This window comes from Accipiter gentilis, chromosome 10 (genome assembly GCF_929443795.1).
Source record: "Accipiter gentilis chromosome 10, bAccGen1.1, whole genome shotgun sequence".
NCBI lineage: Eukaryota > Metazoa > Chordata > Aves > Accipitriformes > Accipitridae > Astur > Astur gentilis.
In genome coordinates, this window is record NC_064889.1 from 30,787,492 (window position 1) to 30,815,137 (window position 27,646).

Genomic DNA, 27,646 nt, shown 5'->3' on the forward strand with positions numbered 1-27,646 from the left:
TAGACAGTGAGGAAATAAACTAGGAGATATTTGCAACCTAAACAGCAATATGGAATCATGCACTGCACTTCCAAATGTACTCAAAATGCACTTAAATTGATTCTAATGCCCAAATTTGAAAATGCTGTCTCATGACATCCCATTCTGGGAAAAAAGTGGCATTACCTGTGTTCGTTAAACAAATCATGATCCAAAAATCAACTGATATGATAGCCATCTTATCCAAGGCAGCTCTTAGAAATGAATGTATCAAGCATTGTTTCCTGATTAATGGACAACCTGAGAAACTTTGGATTGAGTATGGTTTAGCCAATAAAGGCCTAAAGCTACAGACGTCAATATAACATATGTCTCTGTGCCACATTCTATTGAGGGAGCTCCAGAGGAAATGCAGCTGCACAGAGCATAAGCCCAGGCTGAGCAGTGGAACCACAGTGGGTCAACAGTAGAGGACAGCTCTTCTTTTTTTTATTTTTCTCTTTTTTTTAATCATATTGAGGAAAACAGAGCAAGCAGAGTAGTAAAAGAGGAGTAAAGGCAAATTAAGATCCCAGAATCTTATCACAAAGTCTTTATAAACACAGGTACTGTTATTATAAGGAAGTAACAAAAAAAAAGCTTGGGAAAACAAGTAGATTAAGAATTTCACTTTCATGCTTATATCCCCATCAAAACTGCAGAAGTCAATAATGTTTTTCTACAGATAAGAGAGCTTCCAAAAACTTAAAGAAGAATACTCTTACACAGTTGTAGTAATATATTGCCACAGTTTATGAAATACTATATGTATGCAAGGCTCCCCAGAGGGCCTTATTTTGGTATTTGCAAATCCAGATATATAATTTGAATACATCTTTCTCCAGATGGCATGTCTTTAATAAATGAATAATGTCTGTAGAAACAACAGCCTCTAGAAAAAAAAGAAACAATTTCTCTCCTGATTTTCTTTCTTGTATCAAATTTATCAAATGCATCTTTTTTCCTTAGAAAATACTTGTCAAAAGGTGATCCCATTGAACAAGAAATGGGATCACTGGGCTGTATTTCATTAGCAAACTGTGCCTGGATATCCTTGAGTGGATATAATCAGAAAATAATTAAACGTCAACGTACAGTTCATCACTGTATGCCTGCTACTTTAAACAAAAAAATATGCACCACAACTGGAGAAGGGAAATGTTAAAATCCCATTTAAATTCATTTTAACCTACTAAAGAAAATAAAGCAGTAATCAGAGGGATGGACAAGATATGACTACTAGGAGCACAAGCACTACATGGGAAAAAAAGCAATTCCCATTCAGGAACTATGATATAGCAAAGATGGATGGGTATTTGGGCACTTCCCAGTTCTGAAAGAAACTGCAATAAAAATCTTTAAAAATGTTGACTAGCTTGTTTTGAAAAATGCTGCATCAACTGATGAAAAAAAAATGGAATTTGCTGGTTCTACAGGAACACTTAAAACAGATGCCAAAGGCAATTTTGCAAAGCTGCTGCAAATTTCCTTCAGCATGGGGTGATTACTCCAGCTACTTTAGACAGCTGTGAGTGCACTCTCATCTCTCCGCGCACTGAAGGAAATGTGGAAGAAGGACCCACAAGCAGCCCTTCACATTTTTTCTTTCATACAGGTGATACAAAACGTGTTTTTTCAATTCAGGGCATTAATTTCCCAAATAGTAGGGACAATACCAAACAGCACCTGGCTTATTAGGGTCAGTCTAAGACAGAAGTGATGCTGCCCGGCTCTGTAACAGCAGTTACTAAGAAAACGCCAGGAACAGCAGCACTGTTACTCTGAGCAGCTCAAGCTTTCCCTATTATCTTGCAGCAGGCCTTTGGACTCATACCTCTTTGATGTCCTACTCCTGTGTCTAGGACTCAAAGCATTGCTGCTACAAGAGAAACAACATGACTGCAAAGTCTGAAGAGCAAAGGGGGTTAAAGAAGAGGAAGGATACAAAAGCGGACATTTAGAAGGTGGGAGAAACAGGGAAAACAAGGTGAAGTATGCAGCAGTAAGGGCTAAGTAAATATAAATACAACAATGACAACAAGAAGGGAAATACTCATCTAGGGGTCATCTGTTAAAGTTTTCGTGCTATCACTGGTCAAATATTTACTTGTGGACTATGGGAAGTAACATATAAAAATTGCTCCTGACTAATGTTGGCATGTTTGAAAAAGTGGGTCCAGCATTACATTTCCTGTTGGTATTTAGGAGTCATAAAAACCCAAAAGAAACACTACCAAAAATTCCAGGTTTCACTTCATTCTTTAACCTAGAGTTCTTCAAACACAATGCAGGTTTTTTTCTGCTATGGCTTCCTACAGTGTCAGAAGAGCCTGGCTGAAGGAAGTCATGAAGGAGCAATACAGGCAAAACCATCTGTAGTATTTAGTCCACTGTAACTGAAATATCTTAGAAACAACCTTCCTAATCCACAGTTTGACAGACTCTTGTGTTCGCATTAGCTCATGTACACTTTTCGTCTTCAGTCTACGCACAAAATACTAAGTTAAATTTTATTTAACATTTTTCTCTGATTTAAAACTGTTCACATTCATGCTCTTCTAAAGCATTGTTTGATACACAAAGCAGCAATGACATTCAAAGCTTTGTAGTCTGGTTCTGCATTTTGTATGTTATGCAGTTTCATTTCACCATTATAATCACCTCTTGGATATTCAGTATAGTCACAGTGTTGTACTGTGCTGCTCTGTACTGTTTCAATTTTTCAGATTTAAGATCATGTTGAATTCATAACTAAAACCAATTTATTAAAAAAAAAATCCAGAAGAAACTTACTTTAGTTTGGAAGGGCAGAGACAAATTTCTTTATTTCTGAAATTATGAATATACCTTTTTTATTTAAAAGTAGGAGGCCAGGAGATACAACAAGGAGATGACCTGAATTGTTACTTAACTTTAAAAGGTACCATTTCTTTCACAGATCTACTCTAGAAGTTTGCCATTAAAAACAGAGAATGAATAGTGTCCACTCTCAACCTAATTATTAAAACAATATCCACCTGTTTAGGTCTATGAACGCTCAAGAAAATACAGTCACCTTTACCTGTAGCCTAGAGGTATTAATAAGCACCTGTTACACTCCACCCTGCCTTACCTAACTACATAACTGCAGGTTGCAACACAGCTCTTTGCTCAAGCCTTGTGAAAATAAAGAAACAACTTCTGGCTTCAAAGCATTACAAACAACAGGGTTTTTTTCTCATACTGGAGACAGGTTGCACAGATATTTTGCTTTTTAGAGACAGGTTTTAAACAATCAGATGCTTAGCACCTTTCAGGTGCAGGTGATAGGCACTGAACACCTAGTTAAGAAAACTCATGGAAGACATTGTATATTGAAAGGTCACATGTATGTAAGTAGAAAATGCCTCATACTATTCCTATTAAAAAGTCCCTTTAAATACATACTTTACACAAAGCTAGACTATAACACATACCATCAGGAGCCCTATGTTACTTTAACTTCAGATTGTCATTTTTAAAAATTTATTGCAATGTTTATCATATAAAACATACAAATACAGCAATTAAACAAACAAACAAACAAACAACAACAAAAACCTGTTCCTTAGCCTTAGGTCTTGTCTCCACAAGAAAATTGCAAAATTTCATGACAACTCTATTTCATTTAAAACAGATTTTCACTGGATCTCAAGTTAATTAAGAATTGTCTAAATTTAGTTTAAAACTAAAATATGCCACTCTCAAAACAGATTAAGCTAACGTTACCTCTTAGATAAGTCTTGAATTTTGGTATGAAGCCTTTATGCAGAGAAGCCTTCTCAATTCAAAAGTAATATAGTGCAAAACCTTCTATTTTAGAATTATAAAACATTAAGAAAAAATACTACCAAAAATAAAACAAACGGATGTCTACTATTACTGAAGGAAGTATTGTACACAATGTCACTGTAGGAGCAGCTAAGAACATTACAATTAATTAATCATGAAGTTTAAGCACACTTATAAATATCAGTACAAAGAATAATTTTATTCTTCAAATTTTTCTTCAACGAAATGAACTCATTGCAGAAGTATCCTTCGGTACGTTCATCCACTTTGTGAGCCTCAGGCATAAAAAAAATTGTAAACAGCCGTATCTACAGTATGTCAGCTTCCCATGTTTTAAATAGCATACCTATCACTATCATTCATATGCTAAAAAAAGAACTCTGGCTTTTCAGTGTAAAGAATTTCACATTTGAGACCACATGCTCTTACATGTCACTCTAACCTCTTTTAGAAAAAGAGGCAGCTCCTAATCGTATCTTCATTAGGGCTGTTATACTAATATTTAATATATCAACACAGATGCAAACATAGATAATTTCAGGTTAGGCTCATTATCAGAAATAAATATTTGTTTAAAGTTCTGCCAAACATTTAGGATTTGTTCTCATTTTCTGTACAAGCTATCTGCTTCAGAATTTACTCTTAAAGGACTATTTCATCCAGAAGATAAATTAGCCAGTGAGGATCAGAAAATGCACATGCCGCTTTGTCTGTCGAAAAATTCTCAGTGTTTCTGTGAAATGCTCTAACATTGCATCCTGTAGGGCAAGTGCCTACAACTGTCAACAGGTGGCCTCTCTTCTCTCATTCCTGCACCCCATTCTGACCCAGTTAGGAGTTTGCCAGGGAAGAAGGAAAGAGTATCACAATTCATGCATGCTCAGAAGATATGTGAGAATTTAACAGCTGAAGTCTCTTAAGCTGCCATAACTTTCTCACAATTCTTAACACTGACCCATGTATATGAAACTATATATATGCATATCCACAAACCAAACAAGCATTTTCTAACCCGTGACTGTGAAGGGCTGTGTCTGTCTGGTTGCAATCTCAGTTCAGTCTCTCACTACGTAATGAATTAAGAGAGTCTTTAATTATATGATCACGTGATATTTTTTTTCCATGGACCTATCTCAGTCAGCACACAGGTAAGACCTGCTCTAGCAATGAATCACAGCTAGGCAGCAAAGAAGATTGTTGTCTGCCTCACTGCTGAGGGAGGAAAATATGTAATGCAAAGACTGGCTTTCAGGCAGAGAGAAGGGATTGTCGGTTAAGTTGGATGTTGCCCTAAAGAACTACATTCTAACTTCATCTCTGCCAAAGACTTACTGTTTGATACCAGTCATATTAATTACAGTATTTAAAAGAAATGGAAGCTGGCTGTCATTTCCACAGTATCTTCTTCAATAAACTAATGGCAGGTTTGCAGAAGTGCTACAACGCTGAAGTTAGTGTGAGCTTCTGAGTATGGCAAGGGGCCAACGAGGAAGCAGACAGATCTAGATTTTGGCCAGTCTATCTCAACATCATTATCTAATGCAGCCATAAAAACTCAAAATATTTAAGCTCCCCTAGCTGGCTACATTGAAAGGCCTGCAGCTGACCTAAGACAGTATTGATCTAGCTTCTCTGAAGCACAGAGCACTGAGTATTTTGGGGATTCATCTACCCACTAACGCCCAAGGCCATAACTAGAGACCTTCATACAGGTTTACAGCTAACAGAGCTCTTCCTTTAACTTAACCAGTAGCAAACTGCAGTTTAAGGACACGAAGAAACAGGCTTATGAAGGAATCCTACTAAGCAAACGAATTACTCTGAAGGAGTATAAAATTTCGTAAACTTTTAACACTGCATGTCAGAAAAGAAAAATCACCAAAAAAACCCCAACCTTTAGGCTAAGGTTGTGCAACACTGAGATAAACCCTACAGTGAAAAAGCTAGAAGCAATTCATTGCCATTTATTCCCTGCTTAGTATTTATACCATTTCCCAGTTGCGCTGGGGGAGGGACCTTTCCTGCTACGGCTTCAGCTATGGCATTTATTCTTGCTCATACCTGCTGGCTAGTGAAAAAAAAAAATCTGCACTATTTATAATGCTTCCTTGCTAATTTAAAAACTATTACAGTGACATATGCATTATAACTTTTAAAAATAGTATTTTCAAGACCACGCATCATTTTTAAAGTTCACCTGGGTGTTAGAGAAAAGGAATTCTTCTGTAACCAGCCTTTCAGGTTTGGGCGTTCTCTATTTTCTCAGAGTCCACCTAAGACAGGTAGATCTTTTTTTCATTTCTTCCTGTATCTATGATGAAAAGTACCTAGAATCTTGCCAAAAGCCTCATGGTTAACTACCACTACAGAACAGACTAACACATTTTAGAAGCCTGACTTCCTGATGCGTCGTCCTCCAAAAACCCTGGCAGCTACAAATCAGTATCAAGCAACTAATTCTGGAACATGAAAACACAGAAGGTGATCCTTAAAAACACAGTATGTGAACAAGTTTAGGAAGTTACATAGTAGATTTCTATAGGACTATTTAAATCTTAGTCCAAGTTAAACCTCTTTCTAGAACACACTTGAAAACAGTATTGTTTTTTGTTAGTTTTTTTTTTTCTTTTAATAAATGGCAAAGTGAAATTGGACAAGCAAAAGCGCTCCTTTTTTCATTGTGTGTAGAGTTTTTCAGACTTTGTTGGGTTTTTTTTTTTTAAGTATATCAAGCTATATATAAATATCAGGAAGCACCATTCTCTGTACTCTCAGATAAAATACACAGAAATCCAGTCTCTTATCAATACTAGCAAATATGCAAGCATTCTCTGCACCAGAACACAGATAATCTGGTACTATCACAGGGCATATATCCACTCTAACCAAATCTATGAGATATTTGCAACAGAAGTTGAGGGAATTTTAAAATTGCAGACAGAGAAGTCATGCATACCGATATTCTTTCAAAGTCGTAGCATCTGCTATTGAGGTTAGCTGCATCTATTTGAAACTTTCTGACAGCACGAGAGACATTTCATACAAACTTTTCACCAAAAATATACTTCACAATGGGACATTTTTAAAACAAAGAAAAAATGTCAACTGAAGCAACCATTTAAAAAATGTGCTTATCATTCAGCAGAAATAATACACAAAATATTTCCCTAAGCCAGAGTCTTCTTGGATATCGGTAGCATTGTGTCTGACCTCTTTGAAAAGGTAAAAAGCATACTAATTTTGTCACTGAATCCTAAGACAACATAAACTGCCAAGTCCCCTCTCAAATCTGTCTCAGCCCCCTCACTAACTGCAGTACTTAACTGCAGACCTCAATGCTCCCCACTTTCTTCTCACACTATGTTTCTCCTTTATTCTGAAGATTATTTATTATCAGAAGAAATAAAATCTGGTTCTTCATGCATTGTTTTTTTCCACTCTCTCTACTTCTACCCTTTCCAAAGTCAAATTTAAGATTTGGATCACTTGCATTGACCCACCACTAGCAGACTTCTGAATTAGCCATTATCTGTGTATCTCATCAGCATTATTGCCTTCTGTTTAAATGTTGCTTTTATTGTTGCCACAATTAAAAAGGGGAGGGGGATTGTCGGATTGTTTCAGTCTATTCAGTGTGAATGGGTAAGGGTATATAAGAAGACAGGCAGATCAAAACCAATGTTTTTCTGGCTGGAATCCTCCCAAAATAAGCATTAATTCATTGCAAGTGTAACCATGCAGCTCCTCCAATCTTCTTTCCCTGGCTTCCTTTTCTTACTCTTCAGAGATGCAAATGTTTCCAACCTTACTTTAAACATACCTGGTTTTATAGTAAAAATAGGACCACATAATGCACAACAAACAAACAAGAAAAAAAGAGCAAGTTATCTTTGACTGTGAAACACTAATAGTTCTACCGCTGATTTCATTTAAGAGACTTTTTCTGGCGTTTAAGTAGAGAAAGTCTAGGCCCCTAGCCATTTAGCAGATACAGCTGCAACTATTCAGTGGTCAGCAAGCCACTGAGAGAGTTTAACACCAGAACACTTTTAATCTCACCACTGACATATTAAGAACGCCTAGGAAGTTTCATGTTCCTATATATGACACACCTTATTAGCTAGAAAGTTTATACTATGCTGTCATCAAGAGAAATTTTAATAACGTCCTTTCACAAGCAAACCAGAAATTCAAGTAAACTAGGATTCTCTTGTTTGTTTAGTATTTATCCCCACCCAATTAAATAAAAAACCCCTATAAATAATAGTCTGAAGCCTACAAAACCACAAATACAGCACAAAACAAAAGATGTGAAATCATACTGAAACCACACTGAAATATAAGTTTTTGGCCCTAACATATGCTGTACAGTAAGAAATGTTTCATTTAGGAGTGCTGCAATTCCAAATGTAGAAATTCACACAAATACATCATTAGATCATAAGATTTTAAATTACTTCTGGCCATTTGTGGGGGGTGAGGTGGGGGTAGTTTTCCCTACATGCAAACTTAGCTTCATGACCTGTTCTAAAAACAACTGAAATTTTACAGCTAAATGGTAACATGTAACTTTGAACTCCAAAACATAACAGACAAACTGCAGTTCAAGAACTGCAACTTTAGTATTTTTTTAATGGAATAAAACATCAGATTTCACTTGCTGGTTTATATTCCTCACTTTTAAAATTTATTTAAATACTAGACAACCTATAGTAATCATATAAATCTTTATAAAATTTGACATGTTTCAAAGAATAACTGAAAGCTAAGAATATTTTGAGTCTAGGAGTATTCATTATATACCTCACTGCTCTCTTTGTCAGAGCGGCATCACAGCAGCACAACGCCAATTATGCCTTGAAGAAAAATGTGTGGGACTGACTTAATATATACTAGAACTGCACATGACACAACTCAGGTCCTACTACTGGATTCAACCAGAAAACTTCATCTAGGTGAGAGAACTGTCTCAGAGTCTCTGGCTTAAGTCTTGAAATCAAAGCAGAAAAGGAAAAAATATTCTGCATGAAAAAACACTTCAAAAATAATAAATTTTAAAAGGGAATTATAACCAGAGCATCAAGTAGAAACTGAAGAAAGGTACATTTTACATCTCTGCTAGAATGAATGGCAAGGAAAAGAATGACTATTAAAAAAAACTTTCATATAAACAGTTCATAGTTTTGCCCACAGTGTCAATTTGTGTTGTTACCTACTTCCCCCAAGGTGTTTCAGTGCCCAAGGGCGAGGATGGGAACCAGAAGGAATATCATCCTAGTTCCAGGCAAACACTAACAGTACAGGCCACAATAAATATCTAAAAATATGATCTGCAGTTGCTATTAACTGCTGAGCTTTTATTCTTTTCCCATACAAATAATTTGCTCTAGTAATCATGAACAAGTGGCTCACAAACATCAGCAAGGTAATCTGCCCAGACATATCTCCGAAGTCAGGGACTGGAATCGTTATGAAAAACAAAGGCACATTTCAAAGGTGTTATTCGAAAAGCATTAAGACTAATAACTATTCATATGGGATAGAAGAAAATAATTATGAGAATATTGTACAAGAATCATGTAATGTTTTGGGGCACAGCATGAGTTACAGCAATTATATTCAAATACATTTGCCCCCTTCCGGGAACGGTATGGAACAACCTAGTCCAAACATGCCAATACAGATAGCAAAATCTGTCGATAACTTCAGTTCAAGTGATCAAAGAAAGAAAAAAGGACTGTCTTAAACATTTAGTTCAAAGCCACACATCTAGATACATAACTAAGATGACAAAGATAGGAGTGAATATTGCCAATCACACAATTCTAAGATGTTTCCTTTATATGGCAAGCTAAGCTTCACTAGCTCCATGACTATCAGTGTTCAACTACACAAGATTATTCACATTTACCTATGATAGTTCTTCTTTCTTGGAATAACTAATTAGTTCATTAATTTGTAAGGCATCTCCAGAAAGATATGGAAACATTGTTGATGACTGACAACCAGTGGACATTCTCTGAAAGCTGGTATCAGAGTTCTGACTGTTACAAGGTAAAGTCAAAAAGAGCAGAACAACCCAGACACCAGGACCATTCTTTGCATTAGGGCAGAAAATGAAGAATTATCTGATCAACAGAGGTGTTGATAACTGACCAGAGCAACATTCGGCACTCTTTCATACACCTAGGAAATGGAATTTTGAAGTGCAAGAGGAAAATAAAAATTAGGTAAGCAGTGTATCAAGAATAGGTTAAGTTTATCCCATTTATATGTATGGTTTCTGCTAGTGACATTTTGTTTTCTGTTTAGTGCTGAAGCTGAGCCACAAAATTCATATAAAAACATGAAGCAGGAAGTTTGTAAGATTTATAGAATGGCAGTTTTTATGCTACAGTAATTAAACCTATGAAATTCAACTACAGCTAAACAATACTTATATAGAACTTAGAACAAAGAAATATATTCTACACCAAAGAAGATATAAACCTAAAGCTTCAGCCCTCCAGAGATACAAAAATAATCACACTTTAAAAAAAGCAACTTGGGAGAAAAATATCAATAAATCCAAATTTTACTATGTCAATCCTGGTGCTCTTAATTAGTTTACCCTGTGCTCAGGTAAACTAAAAATGGTGCTACCAACAAGTGACTGGGCTCAGTTTATCTAATACTCAAGATGCAAGTATAATGAGTTAATAAAAAATAAGTGATGAAACAGTATCACTGCAATCAAGATCTATTACTTCTAGAAGTATACACAAACAGGAGCTCTCACGTTCCTTTTCTGCGGTCCACCAGTGAATCTTTTCCCCCAGATTTGGATTTTTGAATACCATCCAAGCACCAAGAAAAGGAGAATTTACATTAGCTGTTCTTTTTTTTCCAGTTCTACTTTGTTCACATCTGATTTCAGCTGATCTGACTAATAGCAACTTTCAGGAAGTAGCTAGATTTAAAATATTGTTTTCCTTGGGTCAAGGCAGCAACTGGACATCATATCTCCCCTCAACATACCAGATCAGGGAAGTGGGACAGGGAGAAGGAGGGGAAAAATAAAATCAAAGTTCAAATATTGATTGCCTCTTATCCCAGTTCAGTCAGCTATATTAAAGGAGTCCTTCAATAGCTTCCTCTAGATGCCAGAAATTGCAATTTATTTCATCTGATTCTATCTGATTCTATTCAAGGAAACCTACCTCCACCCCATCACATGCAAAAAAATAGAAATCTGATGGTACCTTCCTTCAGCTACAGACAACATAAAATGATCCACATTTGCAGAAGAAAAATGAGGACAGTTATGTAGATTGATATGGCACACAAACTTATTGACAGGAAAGAAAGGCTATTCTCTATAGACTGAGAACTACTGAATAACACAATTCTCTTCTGTTGAGAAAGCAAAGGACTGTTCTCCTTAGGTCTTTTCAGAGATGTTTCTGAATGCAGACATTACAAGATCTTTCTCTGCAGGTAGAATTTTCTAATACACTACTTTTCTTCAAAACATTTTACAACTAAATGGAAGAATGATGGACTACAAACACTCTTGTTAATCCATCTAAAGCCAAAGGATTTACAAACTAGACTGTAATATGACATCTTTTTACCCTGCTAAGCTGCATTATAGGAAGATAATAATAAAAAAATTTTTAAAACCCCAAACAAACAACAAAACCAAAACACAAGAGCCACATTTCTACCTTAAAATTAGTGATTGCTTATATTCAGAAATATTTTCCAGAAAACTACATTGGCATAGGAAGGGGAAGGATGGTGATCTGCCTACCTAGATAGGAAATTAGATGTCTGTAAGTCATTCCATCAAGATAAAAGCCACACCTTTAAAATTATTTTTAAGAGACTATTTAGAGATTGATTTTGAAAAACTTTTACACAGGTGACAATTTCCTTAATAATTTTCATTCAAAAGATCATACCTTTGCTAAGTATAAAATTAATCCTATTTCTATATTTAAAAGTTTCAGTAATCTGCAGCTGTCTTATCTATAGAGCAGTGGGTGAAACAAGATGGCTATCATGTTCATCCAGCTGAATTTAACAGTTTTGAACAGAACTTTTAACATCTCAATAACATTAGAATTAGTAGCCAAAACCCCCTTTGTTTTTACATTCAGTAATAGGAATGTTTTTTAGAGAGAGCTAGAACTATCAAAAGATTTTCCTTTTAACAACCAGTATGCAAGAGGTTAATCTTTCACTAAACAACTCAGCAATGTCACTAGATGACTAGCAAATACACTAATAAATTTGTCATTTATAAACTCTAACTAAAATGCAACTAAAAGCAAGTACTAGTACTAATCAGTGGATGATCAGTTGACTTTCTCCTTTCGCCGTACAATTTCACAGCTCCTAAGCAAACGTATAGACATGATAATCAATTTCTTACTGAGGTGACTCCTTGCCATTTACAGGATCTGTATATTTGACTGTTGATTATAGGCAAGCTTTGGCAGGTTCCTGTGGCAAGCAAGCTTGGAGTTAGTTCAGTCCCGCCTTCAGAAAGGAGACTCATGAAGGACAAAAAGATTTAAATAAAAATGGAGAGGGGGAGGAAGAAAAGAGCAACAATATTAAAGCTACACAGGCATTCAATAAAAAATGTCAGTCTCTAAAAAAAGAGTAAAATTATTATTTTTTAAGCTTTGCTACCCCCTGCGTACAGTCCATTCTGCTGCTCACAAGTCACTTCTATGAAAGTTAAATATATTAAAAGCTCAGTATATTACCTAAGCCATTTTTGACCCCACATTGCACACTGCTACTCAGAGGACCAGACACTACAGTTCAGAGTAAAACTTGGTTGTTGGAGGGCACAAAAGGGACAAGAGCTCTCTTCGATAGCTTAGATGCTGAGGTAATGCTGAATGAAAGCAGTGGACGCAAACAAATGAATCGTAGCTTCAGGCTGGAGTAATATCAGGTGCATCTCTACACCCCGAGGGCTCAACTCCTACACTTCTTAAGTCCCTCCCCCTGAAACAACCTCCTGCAGTTTCACTTAGAGATCAAGCAGAGAACAGGTACTTCTCTCTCAGCAGTGACAGCTACAGCTTACCAACAGTGATCACCTTGAAGGTTTCAGACATCTATGTATCTGGTAAGTACATTTCTTTAGAGCTTTTTTTTTTCAAATAAAGTGTGTTCATATTAACATCTAAAAAGTAAATCGGACGTGTTCATTTTTCAGCTCTCTCAAAAGCCTAGGTTACTCCTAGCAGGTGCATTTACTGCACCACTTTAAGCTTCCAGCAGAAAGTTTCAACAGGAGAGGGAAATATTTTAGTTTGAGAAAAAACTAACTCTTGCAAGTTTTTACAATAATTAACTCTTCTTGGTGAAAAGTGTTTTAAGCACCTTTTTTCATATGGGAAGCTAATGTAGTGAAGTATGACAAAAAGCTGTATTGCTTAAAATTGCTACGTTTAGTCTGCCAACTATTCTTCATACAGTAGTGTCGGGTTAATCTGAAAAGCTTGTATGAAAATAAGGTACTCCAGTTTTGATTTATTATTTTTTCCAGCTTCTGGGAATTTAGCACAGATAATTGGATTGTTTTGAGTTATCCTCTCTCTGTCAATTAAAAGTGTATTAAGACATTGAATTATTAACTTAATATTTACAAAATTTTTTATTTCTTATCCACACTGCCTAACCAACTTACTTAGTCTCTGTTTCTGTACTTCCTCTTGCACGCACACACACACACAGACACATGCGTGCCCTCACACACAAGCACGCAGTCCTCTTTGATCCGTACCTTCAACACACGCTTCCTTTCCAGTCCTTACCAACCCACTCCTCTCGCCCATGTTTCCTCCTAATTAACAAACAGTTGCGTTAAAATTTATCTTTCAGTTTAAAGGAACTGGAAGTTTAAAAGGGAGTGGTAGTTAATCACTGGAAAATCTCAGCTAGAATAAAACTCACAAATCTTGTTCTTGCAACACTCTAGGTAGGTGACAATGGCATGTCCTTGAGTTATGCAATAATGCCACATCACAATATTTTAATTATAGCATGTCCTTCAAAATGTTCCACCCCAGTAAGTACTCCTGGTCAGAGAGATCAACATCACCAAAAGGATACTGCAATAATAATGGAGTGTGCATGACAAACTGTTACGTAGTTTGCTAAAGCAGTGTCCTAAAAAGAAATATAATTACCATCCCTGCTTGTAATAAAAGACATTTTGAAATTTCCTCTTTGATCAACTGGGCATCTTAAACAATTTAGACTACTTAAAGACCTAAAAAACAACATGCACATATATATATGTACATATATATGTGTGTGTATGCGTGTGTATGAATAGATCTGTGAATACATGTGTGTATATACTTATACCCACGTACATTTTTGTTTATGTATTTATACACACACATGCACACAATGTTAAACGATATTCTTGTTTTCTGAACCTGCTAATATGTTAAAGGCAAGGAGGTACCAACAACATACTTTCAAAAATAGAAGGAAAAAAAACTTGCAGCAATCAGTCTCAGGTTGAAAAGGGCTACAGATTAGAAAGCAGTGAGGAGGTATACTATTGACAAGAAACAAACAACTAAGACAACCTCAAGTTTAACCAATATTATCTGAATAATTGTTTTCAATAAAAATATAAATAAATAATACTACTACAAATCAAAACTAGAAAGAGAAAGTTTTAACACTATATAACTACCTGCATTTCTAAAATCAGGTATACAGGAAATAAATTCTCAATCTGAAAAAAAAAAGTTACATGAAAATTATCATCCTGCTACTGAAGAATTTTTTCCCACTTTTAAAGGATATCACATGTTATTGCATTCAAGTTTAAGGAAAAAGAAACTACTTATTTTGATTCTTCTTTCTAATACTAAATTTTAATTTTGGTAGCACAAAACATACATTGTACAACTGTAAGTAACTACCATTATTTATAAAGAGACAGTTTTAATTGGGTGCACCTATTTTAAACCACTAATGTCTTTTCCAGCTGTATGTGTGGGATCAAATAGTTTTAATTTTTTTTAATTATGAAATATGTACCTCTGCCAGATACTCCTGTGTTTTACTTAAGAGATTGGAAGAGAAATTATCCTTCTTGTCTAGGTTTAGAAATATTTTATTACTGGCATTTTTAAACCATGAGAAAAAAAGGGATTAAATAGTAAAAGCGAGAAACAGAACATCCATCTGGCTGACACTAGCCTAAGTTTACAAAAGGGTAAACACCCTTTAAAATAAGCTACTCGTTCTACACCTCTCAAGTCCGAGCAGCAGGTTCTGGGAGCACTACTGTCTGCAGGCTAAGCATACCATCAAAACAAATTTAAAAAAAAAAAAAAACAAAACAAAAAAAAAAAAAACCAAAAAAAAAAAGCACTGTTGTAATTCTCTCCCGTGGTACACATGGCAAAGAAGCTCCAACGCTCTAAACTTTTAAGATTAAAACTGCAACAATGCATTTTATCTTATTAAGAAACGATAGTTAATACTCTGTTGAACAGGAATAACTTGAATCAAAGTTAAATACCAAGTACAAAGTCGGGGTGGGGGGGGAACAGGACACACAGGAATTTTCATTATTAAGCAAAGGAAAGCTAGCAGAACAAGAAAATCTAATTAACATCTCTTTATTATAAGTGCTGCACCTGAATGCAAATTCAGACTGTTATCATAAATGGTTCAACTAAGAATGCAATGAAGTTTTGACAACAATATCTTTTTTTCAAGAATAATTAGTACAAGTATTTCCAAGAAGATATAAAGAACAACAGCTACAAACTGACTTGACCAAGTCCATTACAAACTGTCCACGTTAGTTATACATCATTAGTCAAAGATAAATGCAACAAGCTCACTTAAGGCAGGAAAAAAAAAACCCACCAAACCAAAAGAAGCCAGTTCCCTATCTGGACCTCCCCTCCTACACTTCAGTATTTTATTTATGTAAAAGCATTACTCTTAAGCTTTCAAAGGAATTCTAGCTGTCATTCTTTAAAATATTTTTTGAAACTATATGACTTTTTTGTAATTTATTGAATTATCATTTTAACCAGACTCCAATGACAAGACTTTAACATGCTGCTGTATAATTCAATTTTTTTCATTGTTACAGTATCAGTATCCAACTCAAACATTGAAAAAAGTTTTGCTAAAACCTGAAAAATAAAAGGCTACTTCTCTACACATTCCTTTTTCTTTCAGCTATTGCACATTTAATCACTTGTTAATTTTAAGAAAAAGCTTGATTGTTTTTTCTACTTAGAAAGCAGCTTTGCGTTTTTCAGGGTACCTTCACAATTACTATTTTAACAAAATTAATATTTCTTTGACATCAGAAACAACATTCAATACAATTTGCTAGAATTACTATACCTGATGAAACAAGCAGCAATTCTGTAGCTTTGCCTTCAGTTTTCATAACGTGTTGCATGTCATTGTCTATTAAATAATCTCTGATTTAGGAAATGCAAAACATCTCTACTTTAACTAAAATCTCACAGCATGTAATTACCAGCAGTTCTTTTCATAAACTTAGTATTTTAATACTACTAATCCAAACTTGTATGCAAAAAGCTTTTTTTTAAAAAAAAAAAAAAAAATAATAAAAATATCATGCTATCTAGTCACTCTTACAATTAGTATTCCTGTAGTTTCGGGTAACACAATAGATACAGTACGTGGTTTTGCAACAGTCATCATTTTGATAATGATGCTTATAGTTCATGATGAAATCATCAGTTTTTAGATCTCTGCCATAACACATCCTATAAAATCATGAGAACTTGACTCTGAGAGTTTCTCACGCCTTCAGAATCAGTGAACATAATGGAACAAGCTGATACAAGCCCTCCTGACTTATCTACTGAGCAAATCATTAGGCTGTATAAAGTATCCACAACCTTAGTTTTTCTGAAGAAACTCAGACAGATCACTCCCCTATAAATCAATTACTGTCAGACACTTTTTTACCCAAATTAATACACTTGTGTGTCTGTGTTAATTATATGCAATATGTAAGGTGCTACACAGCAGAAGAATGTGAAATGTGTTTATCAAGCAGAAGATTCTATTAGTCAGATATTGCAGTACTCATTTCTCTTAATTGAATTAGGAAGAGGAAGAAAATTGGTGTGGTTTTTTCCTTCGAGAGATTGGCCACTTTTGAGGTATCCATTGAGATTAGGCTGTTAGGAAATGCCATGCCAGTTAAAAGAGGGGGTTGGTCAGTCTCTGAAAGAGCCAAGTCAGCTACCCAAGTGCAACCAATCCACTCCACCCTCATTTCACCAAAGCAGGAAATTCCCTCCTCTCTCTCCCCAACCGGCCTGACAGGCTTGCCCCATAACCAGCTGCTGCCAGGACCTGCCTCTTCTCATCCTGCCCACCTCCGCTTCTCTCTCAACAGCTCCACCTAGATTTCTACTTTCATCTTCTGAATGAATGTTCCTTCAGTTTTCAAAGAAAACTCATTCAAGCCAGTAGCAGCAGCAGGTGACTAGCACTGCTGAAAATTAGGCCACTTCTGTGACTACGTTGAGGTGTGGAAGGATGTCAAACTTTAATGCATGTCTATCTCAAATCTGGCATCTAGCATTTTTGTTTTGTTTTTAAAAAACCCACAACACACCGTACGTAATATGAAGGGGAATACAGTTAAAAGAATGCATTACTTTGTATTTATTTCCAATGTTCCACTACAGCTAATTTTAAATTTTGTGTTACAGTTCCTGCACTACCAGTTTCAAAAGTGTTGTTTTCCGGCGCCCCCTCTTCCCTGAGACACCACAGGAGTTGGCTTCCTCTCTTCACCTGGGAAGAAGGATTCTAGAAACCTGAAAAACTGGAAACATCAAGAGGCTATAACTGAGGAAAGCTAACCACAAGAAAGTTTTTATAAAGAACCATTACATTTAATTGTTTAAAGCAGAACAAAAATGAGTCTCCTCAAAGAACGTAAACCAAAGAAGCCTCATTACATCCCAAGACCACCAGGAAAGCCATTTAAGTACAAGTGCTTTCAGTGCCCCTTTACTTGCAATGAGAAATCCCATCTTTTTAACCATATGAAGTATGGCCTCTGCAAAAACTCAATTACTTTAGTATCAGAGCAGGATCGCATTATCAAGTGTCCAAAGACCAGTTCCTTGGAGCCCAAACAGATCAATCAGCTTGAATCTACAGTCAAACCGACTTCTTCCAAATCTGTCACAAATGGACTGTCAAATCTCGATTCAAAGCCTCAATATCCTTTTGCAAAAGAAGATGCCAAGGAGAATGTTGAATTACAAAACCAGGCAACAAACACAGCAATTCAAGGACAAAAACCTGCAATTCAGAAGGAATTAAACCCTGCCAGTACTACAGCAGAAAGTGCTATCAGCATGCAACCTCTATTGGACAGCATTGTAAGACCCTCAGCTTTCGTTCCTGTAGGAGAACACAGAGATAGTAAAGGCCCAGAAAATAGTGAAGTATCTGAAATTATATCGCTCTCTAACAAAAGTTCACCCTTTCACACTAAGTCTGCATTTCATGCACCAAGTCACCCATGGAAAGCAGGTTCTACTTTCCTCCCAGAGTTTCCACATAAAGTTGCTCCCACAAAAGGCTTTGGTTCCATTTCACCTTACATGCAACCGATGATCCCTGAGTACTCGCCCCATTTTTATGAGCATAGGCTAGCTATCTACACACCTTACTTGCTTCCAGGTAATTCAGAGTGTGAAAGCTCTGCTCTGTCTGTCTACGGCACACAAGATCAAAGACACTTTCTTCCCCACCCTGGGCCACTTCCAAAACCCATAAATCCATCAGCTTATGAACACTATCGATTGTTTCAACAGTATCATTCCACTCCTCCGATACCTTATGGATTTTGTAGGCCAACAGATCCTCCATTTTACAGATTTTCACATGTAGCTGGTATTAACAGAGATCAAAATTCTCATCTAATGGAAGAAACTACCTTGCTGTATCCAGCTTCTTTAAGCCCATCCCAACAATATCCTCTAAGTTCACATAAAAAACAAGCAGATTATGAAAAAGAAATTACATTATTGCATGCCAAAAGTCATTCCAAAGACGACCAAAATGAAAGAGAGAATGCTAAAATGAGCCCTCTTGCAGGAAGTGCTGCAACAGGCTCCCCCGGCAGACCTAGCCCAACCAACTTCACTCAGACAAGCCATGCATGTGAAGGCTTATTTGACCTTTCTAACAAGTCATCTTCCACATCGCTTGGCAAGTATGACCAACCAGAAGAAAACTTCACAGCTTTCAGACCTGTGAGAAAAAGCACTGATCAACCAACTCTACTTCAAAGTGTGCAGACACAGCAAGATAGAGGAGAATCACCTACCAGGTAAAATAGTAAAATCACTTTGCAAATTCTTGTCAGATTTACTAGGGACACACAAAGATAGATGGACACATTTCATGCAATGCCCCCAAAATATATTTAAATTTACAGCATTGAGATAATTTGTTCTATGTTAACTGTGCAAAACACAGTACAACTCACAGTTGCTAGAGTGAGTAGACCACTCATTTTCCTTAAGTGTATCAGGTATTTCCAATACCATTACTATGCATGTGTCTATACATTTCAGGAAATTATCTGTGTTAAAGTGATGTGTATGGTGAAAGGGACTTGGGGGAGTTAAAGAAGAAACAATAAAATTGTCAGACTTCTAGACAGATTTTTTTTTTTTCTTCCTGCTCACTTTCTCAGCCCCAATTTAAAAAAGCAACTGATAGTGAATTCTCTTTTCTCCTCATTTCTTTCAGCATTAATGTCACTGATGAAGATTCACACACACAGAACGAATGCCATAACAATGAAGGCTCACTGTCCAACACGGAAGAAGACACAGGGATAGTTCCCCTTAATCTTTCAAAAAAGGCTGACACAAACACAGGACCTATTCATGAGCATGCATACAAAACCACATCCAAAACAGAAAGTCAGAACTTTCTGGAATTGCAAGACATGCCTCTCAACCTCTCAGTAAAAGATTCCTGTAACACAGTAAGCCTGAAAACATCATCCCACAGTCCATCTCACAATAATGGTGCTGCTACTTCTCCAAACACCGAAAACGAAACCTCTGGAGCAGATGCATGTAACCCCAAGAACCCTATTAACAGTGCCTGTGACAAATCTTTTGCAGCTCCCTGTAATGAAGCTCAAGACTTAAGAATAATTGACAGCTGTGATGAACAGAAACAAACAGCAGCTGTAGCTCTCTGTCAGCTAGCTGCGTACAGCCCGAGCAAAGTTAGAATGGACAACGAAGGACAGAGTCCTCAGGACAGTAATGCTTCATGTACAGAAGCTAATCTTAATTCTTCTGATACTCAGGATACTCAGTGCAATCAAAAAGTAAAAGGACAAAAAAGGACAAATCAAAAAGAATCAGCAAAATCACAGCAAGGCACTAAAAGAGTAAGGCCAAATGACTGTAGCAGAGTCTTCACTTTAAGGAAGAGAACAAGAGTATCTTAATACTTCACTTTCCAGTGAGTTTCTGGTCATAGAAGCTAGTTACCAGCAGCATCATAAAATTCCTACAAACCATCTCTTATTGGGTTTGGTCCATGACAAGATACATTCAATCTCTCCCATGTAAATAATGTTCATAATTTTATATTAATATTTTTAAGTAACTGAACTTTCCCTTGTATAAGCTCAGATTTTGATGAGTGAATTTTTGCATTCATTACTAAAGCCAAAGTATATTAGATGAATCTTTAAGGTTTTTTGCAATTGTATTAATGTAAAATAACTTTTACAACTTCTTTTCTTAAAAGATGGTTAAGCTCTAGAAATAATATTGTTCAGTAACATACTGTCATAGTCTTTTTCAGGCTTAATTTCACTTAATAGGGCTTTTTTGTCTTTTTTCTTTGAAAATCTTTTTATTTCACTGTGCAGTAGTTTAAATAAGCTTAAGATTAAACCTGCCTATTTAGAATTTACTGTAAAAACTGTTTTGTGTATGAATGCCCTTTGCCATTATGCCATAATACAGAACAACAGACCAAATTTTGTTACTCAGAGGCAGACGACAGTTTAAACAAACTGATCCAAACCTTGTATACGCAAGCTTTTCTTATGTTGAATAAGAACAAGACTCAAGTTAAACCAAAGAAAGCCTGCACTAATTTAACAAATGCAGTTTATGTTCACCTTTAACTGAACCACTGTGAAAACAATACTGAAAATTTGAAGATCTAAACAATTTAGATGCCTAATCGTTTGAGGTTAGACAGACACTGGACAACCTTCAAACTCCATGCGTAAAAGGTTATTTATATAATTTATTTCACCTGAGGCAAACTCTCCTGGTGAAGGTGTTATTTCAGTATACATGTATCACTAATTATCAGTTTCAGTGTGCTTCTACATACATCCTAAAACTACTTTCTTCTTCTATAACTGTGTATATAAACTTGCAATTTTTCAAATAAATCTATGACCTGTACTTAAAATATATGGAAAGTCATTAATGAACACAAATACATTCATTACACTATCTGTAACACATATTTGGAAGAAAAATTAGCGAAGAAATTGCTAGCTAAATTTTCAATTTACAGGTAGAATTTGGCATGGAATACCCATCAACTCATAAAAAAAAAAAGGAGGTTCCTTCAGTGAAGGAAGTTCATTATGCAGATTAATTCATCTGTACTTTAGCTCCCTGTGACGAACCTCAGAGTTCCCTCTGCCTTAAAGCTTATCAAAACTTCTACAAAAGACAAGAATATCAATCTGAGTTTGAACAAAGAATATGGTTATATATCCATATGGAATATGATACCAGAAAAAGTCCAATTAACTCAAATTACAAGAGCAAGGCTGTAAGAGGAAAAAGAGCTTCTTTCTAGGCCAAGTTTAAAGCTTCACGCTTAGGGATGTATGCTACCAAATCCGTAATTTCCAAACATGAAATTACGGAGTCTAGCATTGCCGCTGCTGTTTTTTAAACTACATGAAGTTATTTGCCTCACTAATGTCTGGAAGCAGAATGTTTCATAGTTTCCCTTATGCATAATTTAAGAAGAATCTCATCTATCTCTTTTATTTTTAATTTGAATTTCTTTAAATTAATAAGGAAAAACTTTTTGGTGGTTTTTCATACAATTCAAGGATTAATTCTTCACCATCTCTATACAAATATTGTTCCTAAAAACAAGTTCCGTTGATGAAGTCTATCTCATCTCCATTCCTCAAATTAAATAAAAACTAGGCTGAAGGGAACCATGAAGGTTAACTACTCAAACAGCTCTACATACCTTGATTAACTTGATTTCTGTCCTTCCTAACAGAAACCTTTCTAACCCAGTGTCCATAAAAAAATTATTGTAGGACTTCAGTTCCTTTAGAATAACAAAGTCAGTCCTAATGCTTATCTAACTATTCTCTTGCTGGAAATTATACCCATTACCTATGGTCTTGTTCTGGTCACTGAAAATAGTTGCAAAAGTATAGGTTTTCTTTTAAAAGCAAGAGTATAAGCTTTCAGCTTTGTCTTCACTCAACCAACCTTAGTTCCTTCAGTCTTTCCCCATCAGTCTTATTTTCTGTTCTTCTCATGATTCCTGCTGCTTTAGGCTAGCTTTCTTTAAATAATCTTTTAAGTGTGATGTCCTAAGATAAGTACCCTATGCGTCATAATTTTAGTATCAAGTGAGATGGAAGGATTACTACACTGTTCATGGCTTCTTTTTCAACATCTTGTTCTACTAAGATAAATAAAATTGTGGAATGATATGGGAGACCCACATGAACTCTCACATCCTTTCCTGTATAACTGCTGCCTAAAAGTGACTCCCTATGTCTTGAATTGTGTAGTTACTTATTCCTAACTAGGAATACTACTTTGCACTTGTCCTAATTTCTTAAATAATTTTGTAAAGGACAATTTGAACATAAGTCTGTCTTTCAAAGTACAACACAGTTCCTCTTAAGATCACTGTGTTAACTTTTCTTCCAACTTCCAGAATGCATTCCTTTGTCTTTCTCCAAATTATTATAATCAACTTTGAATTTCTACATTAATAGTGGATTGGATAACTTACATAAAGCAAAACCGAATAGGACAGACTTGCAAATTAAACTAGAATATACTGTATTTAGTATAATTATTTTTTTCAAATTAATTTAAATGGAAAAAAGGTCCAATAAAGCAAAAGGGTAAAAAAAAAAAACAGAGAAGGGACAATGTCAAGTGTGCCATGACTATTCTGCAGCCTATATCTGCTCAGCAATAATAAAGGTTTGACTCTGATGAAGATATAACATGATTTGTCATTACCAGTTATATTCTTCGCTAGCTGCATCCCATTTTATGTCCAAGTCTTTCCAAATTATAACCCTACAAATTCAGACTACCTCTTTTTACTCATCCTTCACTCATACCTTTCTGCCTTCTATATAACATGTTCTTGAGTATCAGATAACCAAAGAAGTTGCAGTTTAGTCAAGATGGTCTCCAGTTAGGTTTCTTACCCATCTTCTTACATAATGACTGTTGGAATTCTTAGCACTGTTTTATTAAGAAACTTCTAATTCCTATAAAACCATTTTTCCTTAGACCTTTATGCCTAAGTCTTTCCCAGAAAGACCTTGCTGCCATGATTGTGTTCTCTCTTTCCCTTCCTCCCCTATCTTAGCTTTATATTCTTCCACCCCAGTAACAGAAGGCTACTTCTTATGCCATCTGACAAATTAAAAATTTGCATATAAACCTAAGTATATTAAAATCACCTTCACAGGCAGCAATATATTTTCACTGCACCTCTGCACAAAAAATAGAGGCTTATGTTTGGAAGACTTCCCATTCTTAAGGTTGTAGGGGTTTTAACTGTTTCATCTTTGTCATACAAAGGCAAAAGTATTAGAAAAGGGAAACCGACTGAAGGCTAGCTGCACAAAAATTCTCACATGCAGAACAGATACTATACTGAACATGAACTCTTTTCAAGAAGACAGAATAATAAACTGTTATTAAATACCATATTTTACAGTTTCATCTAGGACAAGTCAACAGATCTTCAGAACAGAAAAGATTTAGCAACCTAACTTACCAGTATGAAACACCAGTTTTGAAACTTTTTGAAAACTAGTGTTCAACTTCTCTGTTCAACACAGGAGTACCAAATGACATCAAAAGAACCATCTAGCTCAAGATATTGCTGTAAAAGTGCCCAATCCTAATGTGTACTACTACAGTATCCCTTTGTCACTTCATCTCTGTTAAAAAATTGACCAAAAATCACAAAACGGAGAACTACTACTTTCACATTAATATCTCTGTATTTCAATGTACGTTGATACATACAGAACACACAAAGAAACAATTCCTCTCCCCTGTTGTTTTTCCTTCCATCCTGATCTTTCAAAAAACAAAATTCAAAATTTTCAAATATTCAAAAATACAGTGAACTATTTACAGTTTACTAAATTATGCAAAATTGGCCTCTGAAATTTAATCAGAAACAAACAGCATAAGTTACAAGCTTTAAAGAGCAACTTAGTCATCAATTATTTTATATATTCTATTTAAATAATGACACTGACACAATATACAGACAAACAGAATTATTTTGATACAACTGTACACAGAAACATGGGAGGAAGAAAGAAGAAAACCCCAAGAAACTAATTTCATTTTGGAAAGAAAAATTTATTAAGTATAAAAAAAGGCATGCCCAAGGCAATGCTTTTGACAGAAGTACCTTAAATATCCCCATAGGCATATTTTTTACTCTAGAATTCAATACTATAGTCATTATTCAGCACACTCACATCAGCAAATTCCAGCCTATTGCCACACATTCAAGCTCTAATACTATAAATTGTTAATTCGTGAACTTACTAACATTCAGCAACTATAACTCACCATCTGATATTCGGGAAGGGAGTAACAATCCTCTTCTGCCTAATTCAGCCAGAGCCAGGCATCCGCCATGCCATGCATTGTCTGTTTCCTGGAAACTAATTTTAGAACAAAGACAAGTTTTGTTAAGACTAGCCTTCCCTTTTCAGATTTCATTTTTCAGTGAATTCCTACCATTTTAAAAGACACATAATCCAAACCAGCATCTGTTTATTGTGTTATTAATCCTGTTAGACTTCTAAAATATAAGAATGACAAGTTGAACATGTTTTCTTTCCCATTTTGTGCAACATAAATACTGCTGTAAACATGATCAAATAAGCAAAAAACCTATTTATCAGTATAAATGTAAACTCAATACAGAAGACTACAATACCTGGGAACTCATCAAGAAAAGGAAAACTTTCTAGTACACTGGCAAAAGATGCACATTTACAGAACACACCCAAACAACCTAAGGAATTTAGTACAAAACACAGTCCTTAACTAGCAAAAGAAGTTCAAGTGATAGTTTCCAATAAACACATTATACAAGCTTATGTAGTAAGCAAACAGTGTTGTTTATCCACCTATAAAAAACATAAAACAAAACAGAGCAACTTGCAGTGAACACAAATATCAAAAATGGTACGCAATTTTCGGTGGACTGGCACATAAAGGAGTGAAAAGGGGAAAGGCTGCACGCTGCATGACTAAACATGCAAAAAGTTCATTTTGTATTAAACTAGGAATAGGAATCTAAGAATAAAATGTTGAACAGACAAACTAGGTCATATCAAAGCTTCATCTCTCCCAGTATCCTGTCTCTGACATGGACCAATAGCAGATGCTTGGTCAAAGACAAAGTGTACAGGATCATTCCCTTATTAGCCTCCTCCTAGCTTTGGCAATCAGCAGTACGGAGACTTCCCAAGCCAGAGGTTGCAACCAGAATGTCATATTTAATAACCTCTGATGGGACTCTCTTCCATTAATTTGTATAATCCCTTTTTGAACTCCCTTTACACTTTTGGCTTCTATAACATCCTGTGGCAATGACTTCCACTGTTTAATTATAATTGCGTGAAAATGTACTTCCTGATGTTTCCCAGTTCTCACATTATGAGAATGAATGAATAGTAAACAATTACTTGCTTTCCCTCTTTCTTTCATATTTATGATTTTATATACCTCCATTATATCCCTCTGCTTTTTCTTTCCACTTGGAAGAATCCCCATCAGTTAAATCACTTTTTGGTGATTCAGTTTTGTTATCTCTTCCTTTCCTAATAATATCTAACATTCCATTTGCCTTCTTTTTTCTGACAGCTGCTGAGCACTCCACTGACATTTTGACAGAACTATCACTGACTTCAAGATCTCTTTCCTGAGTAGTAATAACTGTTTTACAGCTAGATGCATTTTTCCCAAAGTGCATTAGTTTGCATTCAGTAGATATTATATGAAATATGTTATTTACTCTCTAGTTACTTAACTTCGGCTTATATAATATTTTCTTTTCTGTCACCTTTAGTTTTCACTACATTAGGTAATTTTAAATCATCAAGTGATTTCCTCACACATTGTACACCTTTTTTCCAGAATCCTTTATAAGTATGTTGAACAGCACAGGGCTCATTCCATACAGACCCTTGCGGTACTGTGCTGATTACCTCACTGCATTGTGAAAAATGTTCACTTATTTATTGCCTGTCTCTTGTCTTTTAATCTATCTACATATAAGAAATCTTATCCCAAGAGATATAACTTAAAGTGCCTCTGATGAGCAACTGACTTATTTTTCTTTTGGGAACTAGATATTTAGTGCAAAGAATACAGAAGAGATTCCCCTTGTCCTTGTCTACATTTGTTCCCAGGTGTTTCTGAAGAAAGCAGGTCACTCAATTACTAGTTGGATTACTCACCCCTGTGACTTGAAAAACAAGGAAAGAAAACACAGTGAGTACAGGTCTTTGAAGCTCCAGGGATAATTGAGATCAGCAGCACCCCTTAAATTAATCACAGTAACGCAGTGGAAGTATCAGCTAAGTAGATACTTTCCTTGCAAGTTTTTAAGACATTATGCCTCCTTTTTTTAATGTGTTATCTTTTGAGCTGGTACTTTTAATTTGCACTCACAACCAATATGAGAAGATTTTTTAAAACTGAGTACATCTGAGTGACAAACTGAACATTACCAATATTTTTTGCCAATAAAAAAATTTTTTGTTATTAGCATAGTCTAAAACACTAGTTTAGATCTTAAAGCTCAAGTACTCAACGTAGACCTGATAAGCAATTTGATATTAAAAAAAGCACAATACTTGTTTAATAATTCAGTCCTTTACACGCTCTACATGGATGCAGAAACAAGACATCCAGCAACAAAGCACATCAAAAGAACATCCTAGCAGCTATATGTGATCAAAATGAAGTTTCAGCTAACCCAAAAGCCTCCCTCTGACATGGCCAACAGTACGTGCCTTAGGTATAGTATAAGAACAAGCATAGCGCGACACTCTCCAAAACACTTCCAAACTCTGGCATATTGTGAACAAGTTTGCAGAAACAAAAAACGTTTTTTGTTCAGGCATACACTCTTAGCATACACAACATCCTGCGGCAAGAAGTTTTTACAGTTTAACTATGTGTTCTGTGAATAACCACCACCTTTCCTTTACTCCAAACCTGCTACCTGCTACTTTAATTTGCTTCTAATAACAAAAAATCTAGAGGGCAATGATTTCCATGCCATTCATGATTTCATAAACCTCTATTATACCCCATTTATTCCTCACTCTTCCTAGACATTTTAGCCTCCCCTCACATAGAGATCGCTTCTTATTTCTGGTGATCCTTAGAGCCCTTTAGCATATAATTACCAGTTCTACTATGTTTCTGAAGATGCACAC

The 27,646-nt window shown here is 35.6% G+C and overlaps 2 protein-coding genes across 6 annotated transcripts in view; one reads left to right on the forward strand and one right to left on the reverse strand.

Annotated features, from left to right (window-relative positions):
* TBCD (tubulin folding cofactor D) overlaps positions 1 to 27,646 on the reverse strand; it is a 130,266-nt gene that overhangs the window by 76,357 nt on the left and 26,263 nt on the right. For all 5 annotated transcript variants that reach the window (XM_049812680.1, XM_049812679.1, XM_049812677.1 and 2 more), the window contains one exon: positions 24,759 to 24,853. In XM_049812680.1, the coding sequence (XP_049668637.1) occupies positions 24,759 to 24,853 (95 nt within the window). The remainder of the gene's footprint in view (positions 1 to 24,758; positions 24,854 to 27,646) is intronic.
* Positions 17,787 to 20,373, forward strand: ZNF750 (zinc finger protein 750). The gene is made up of 2 exons (XM_049812684.1): positions 17,787 to 19,213; positions 19,639 to 20,373. Exons 1-2 carry the CDS (start codon positions 17,787 to 17,789, stop codon positions 20,354 to 20,356), a joined length of 2,145 nt encoding a protein of 714 aa, XP_049668641.1. The 3' UTR covers positions 20,357 to 20,373.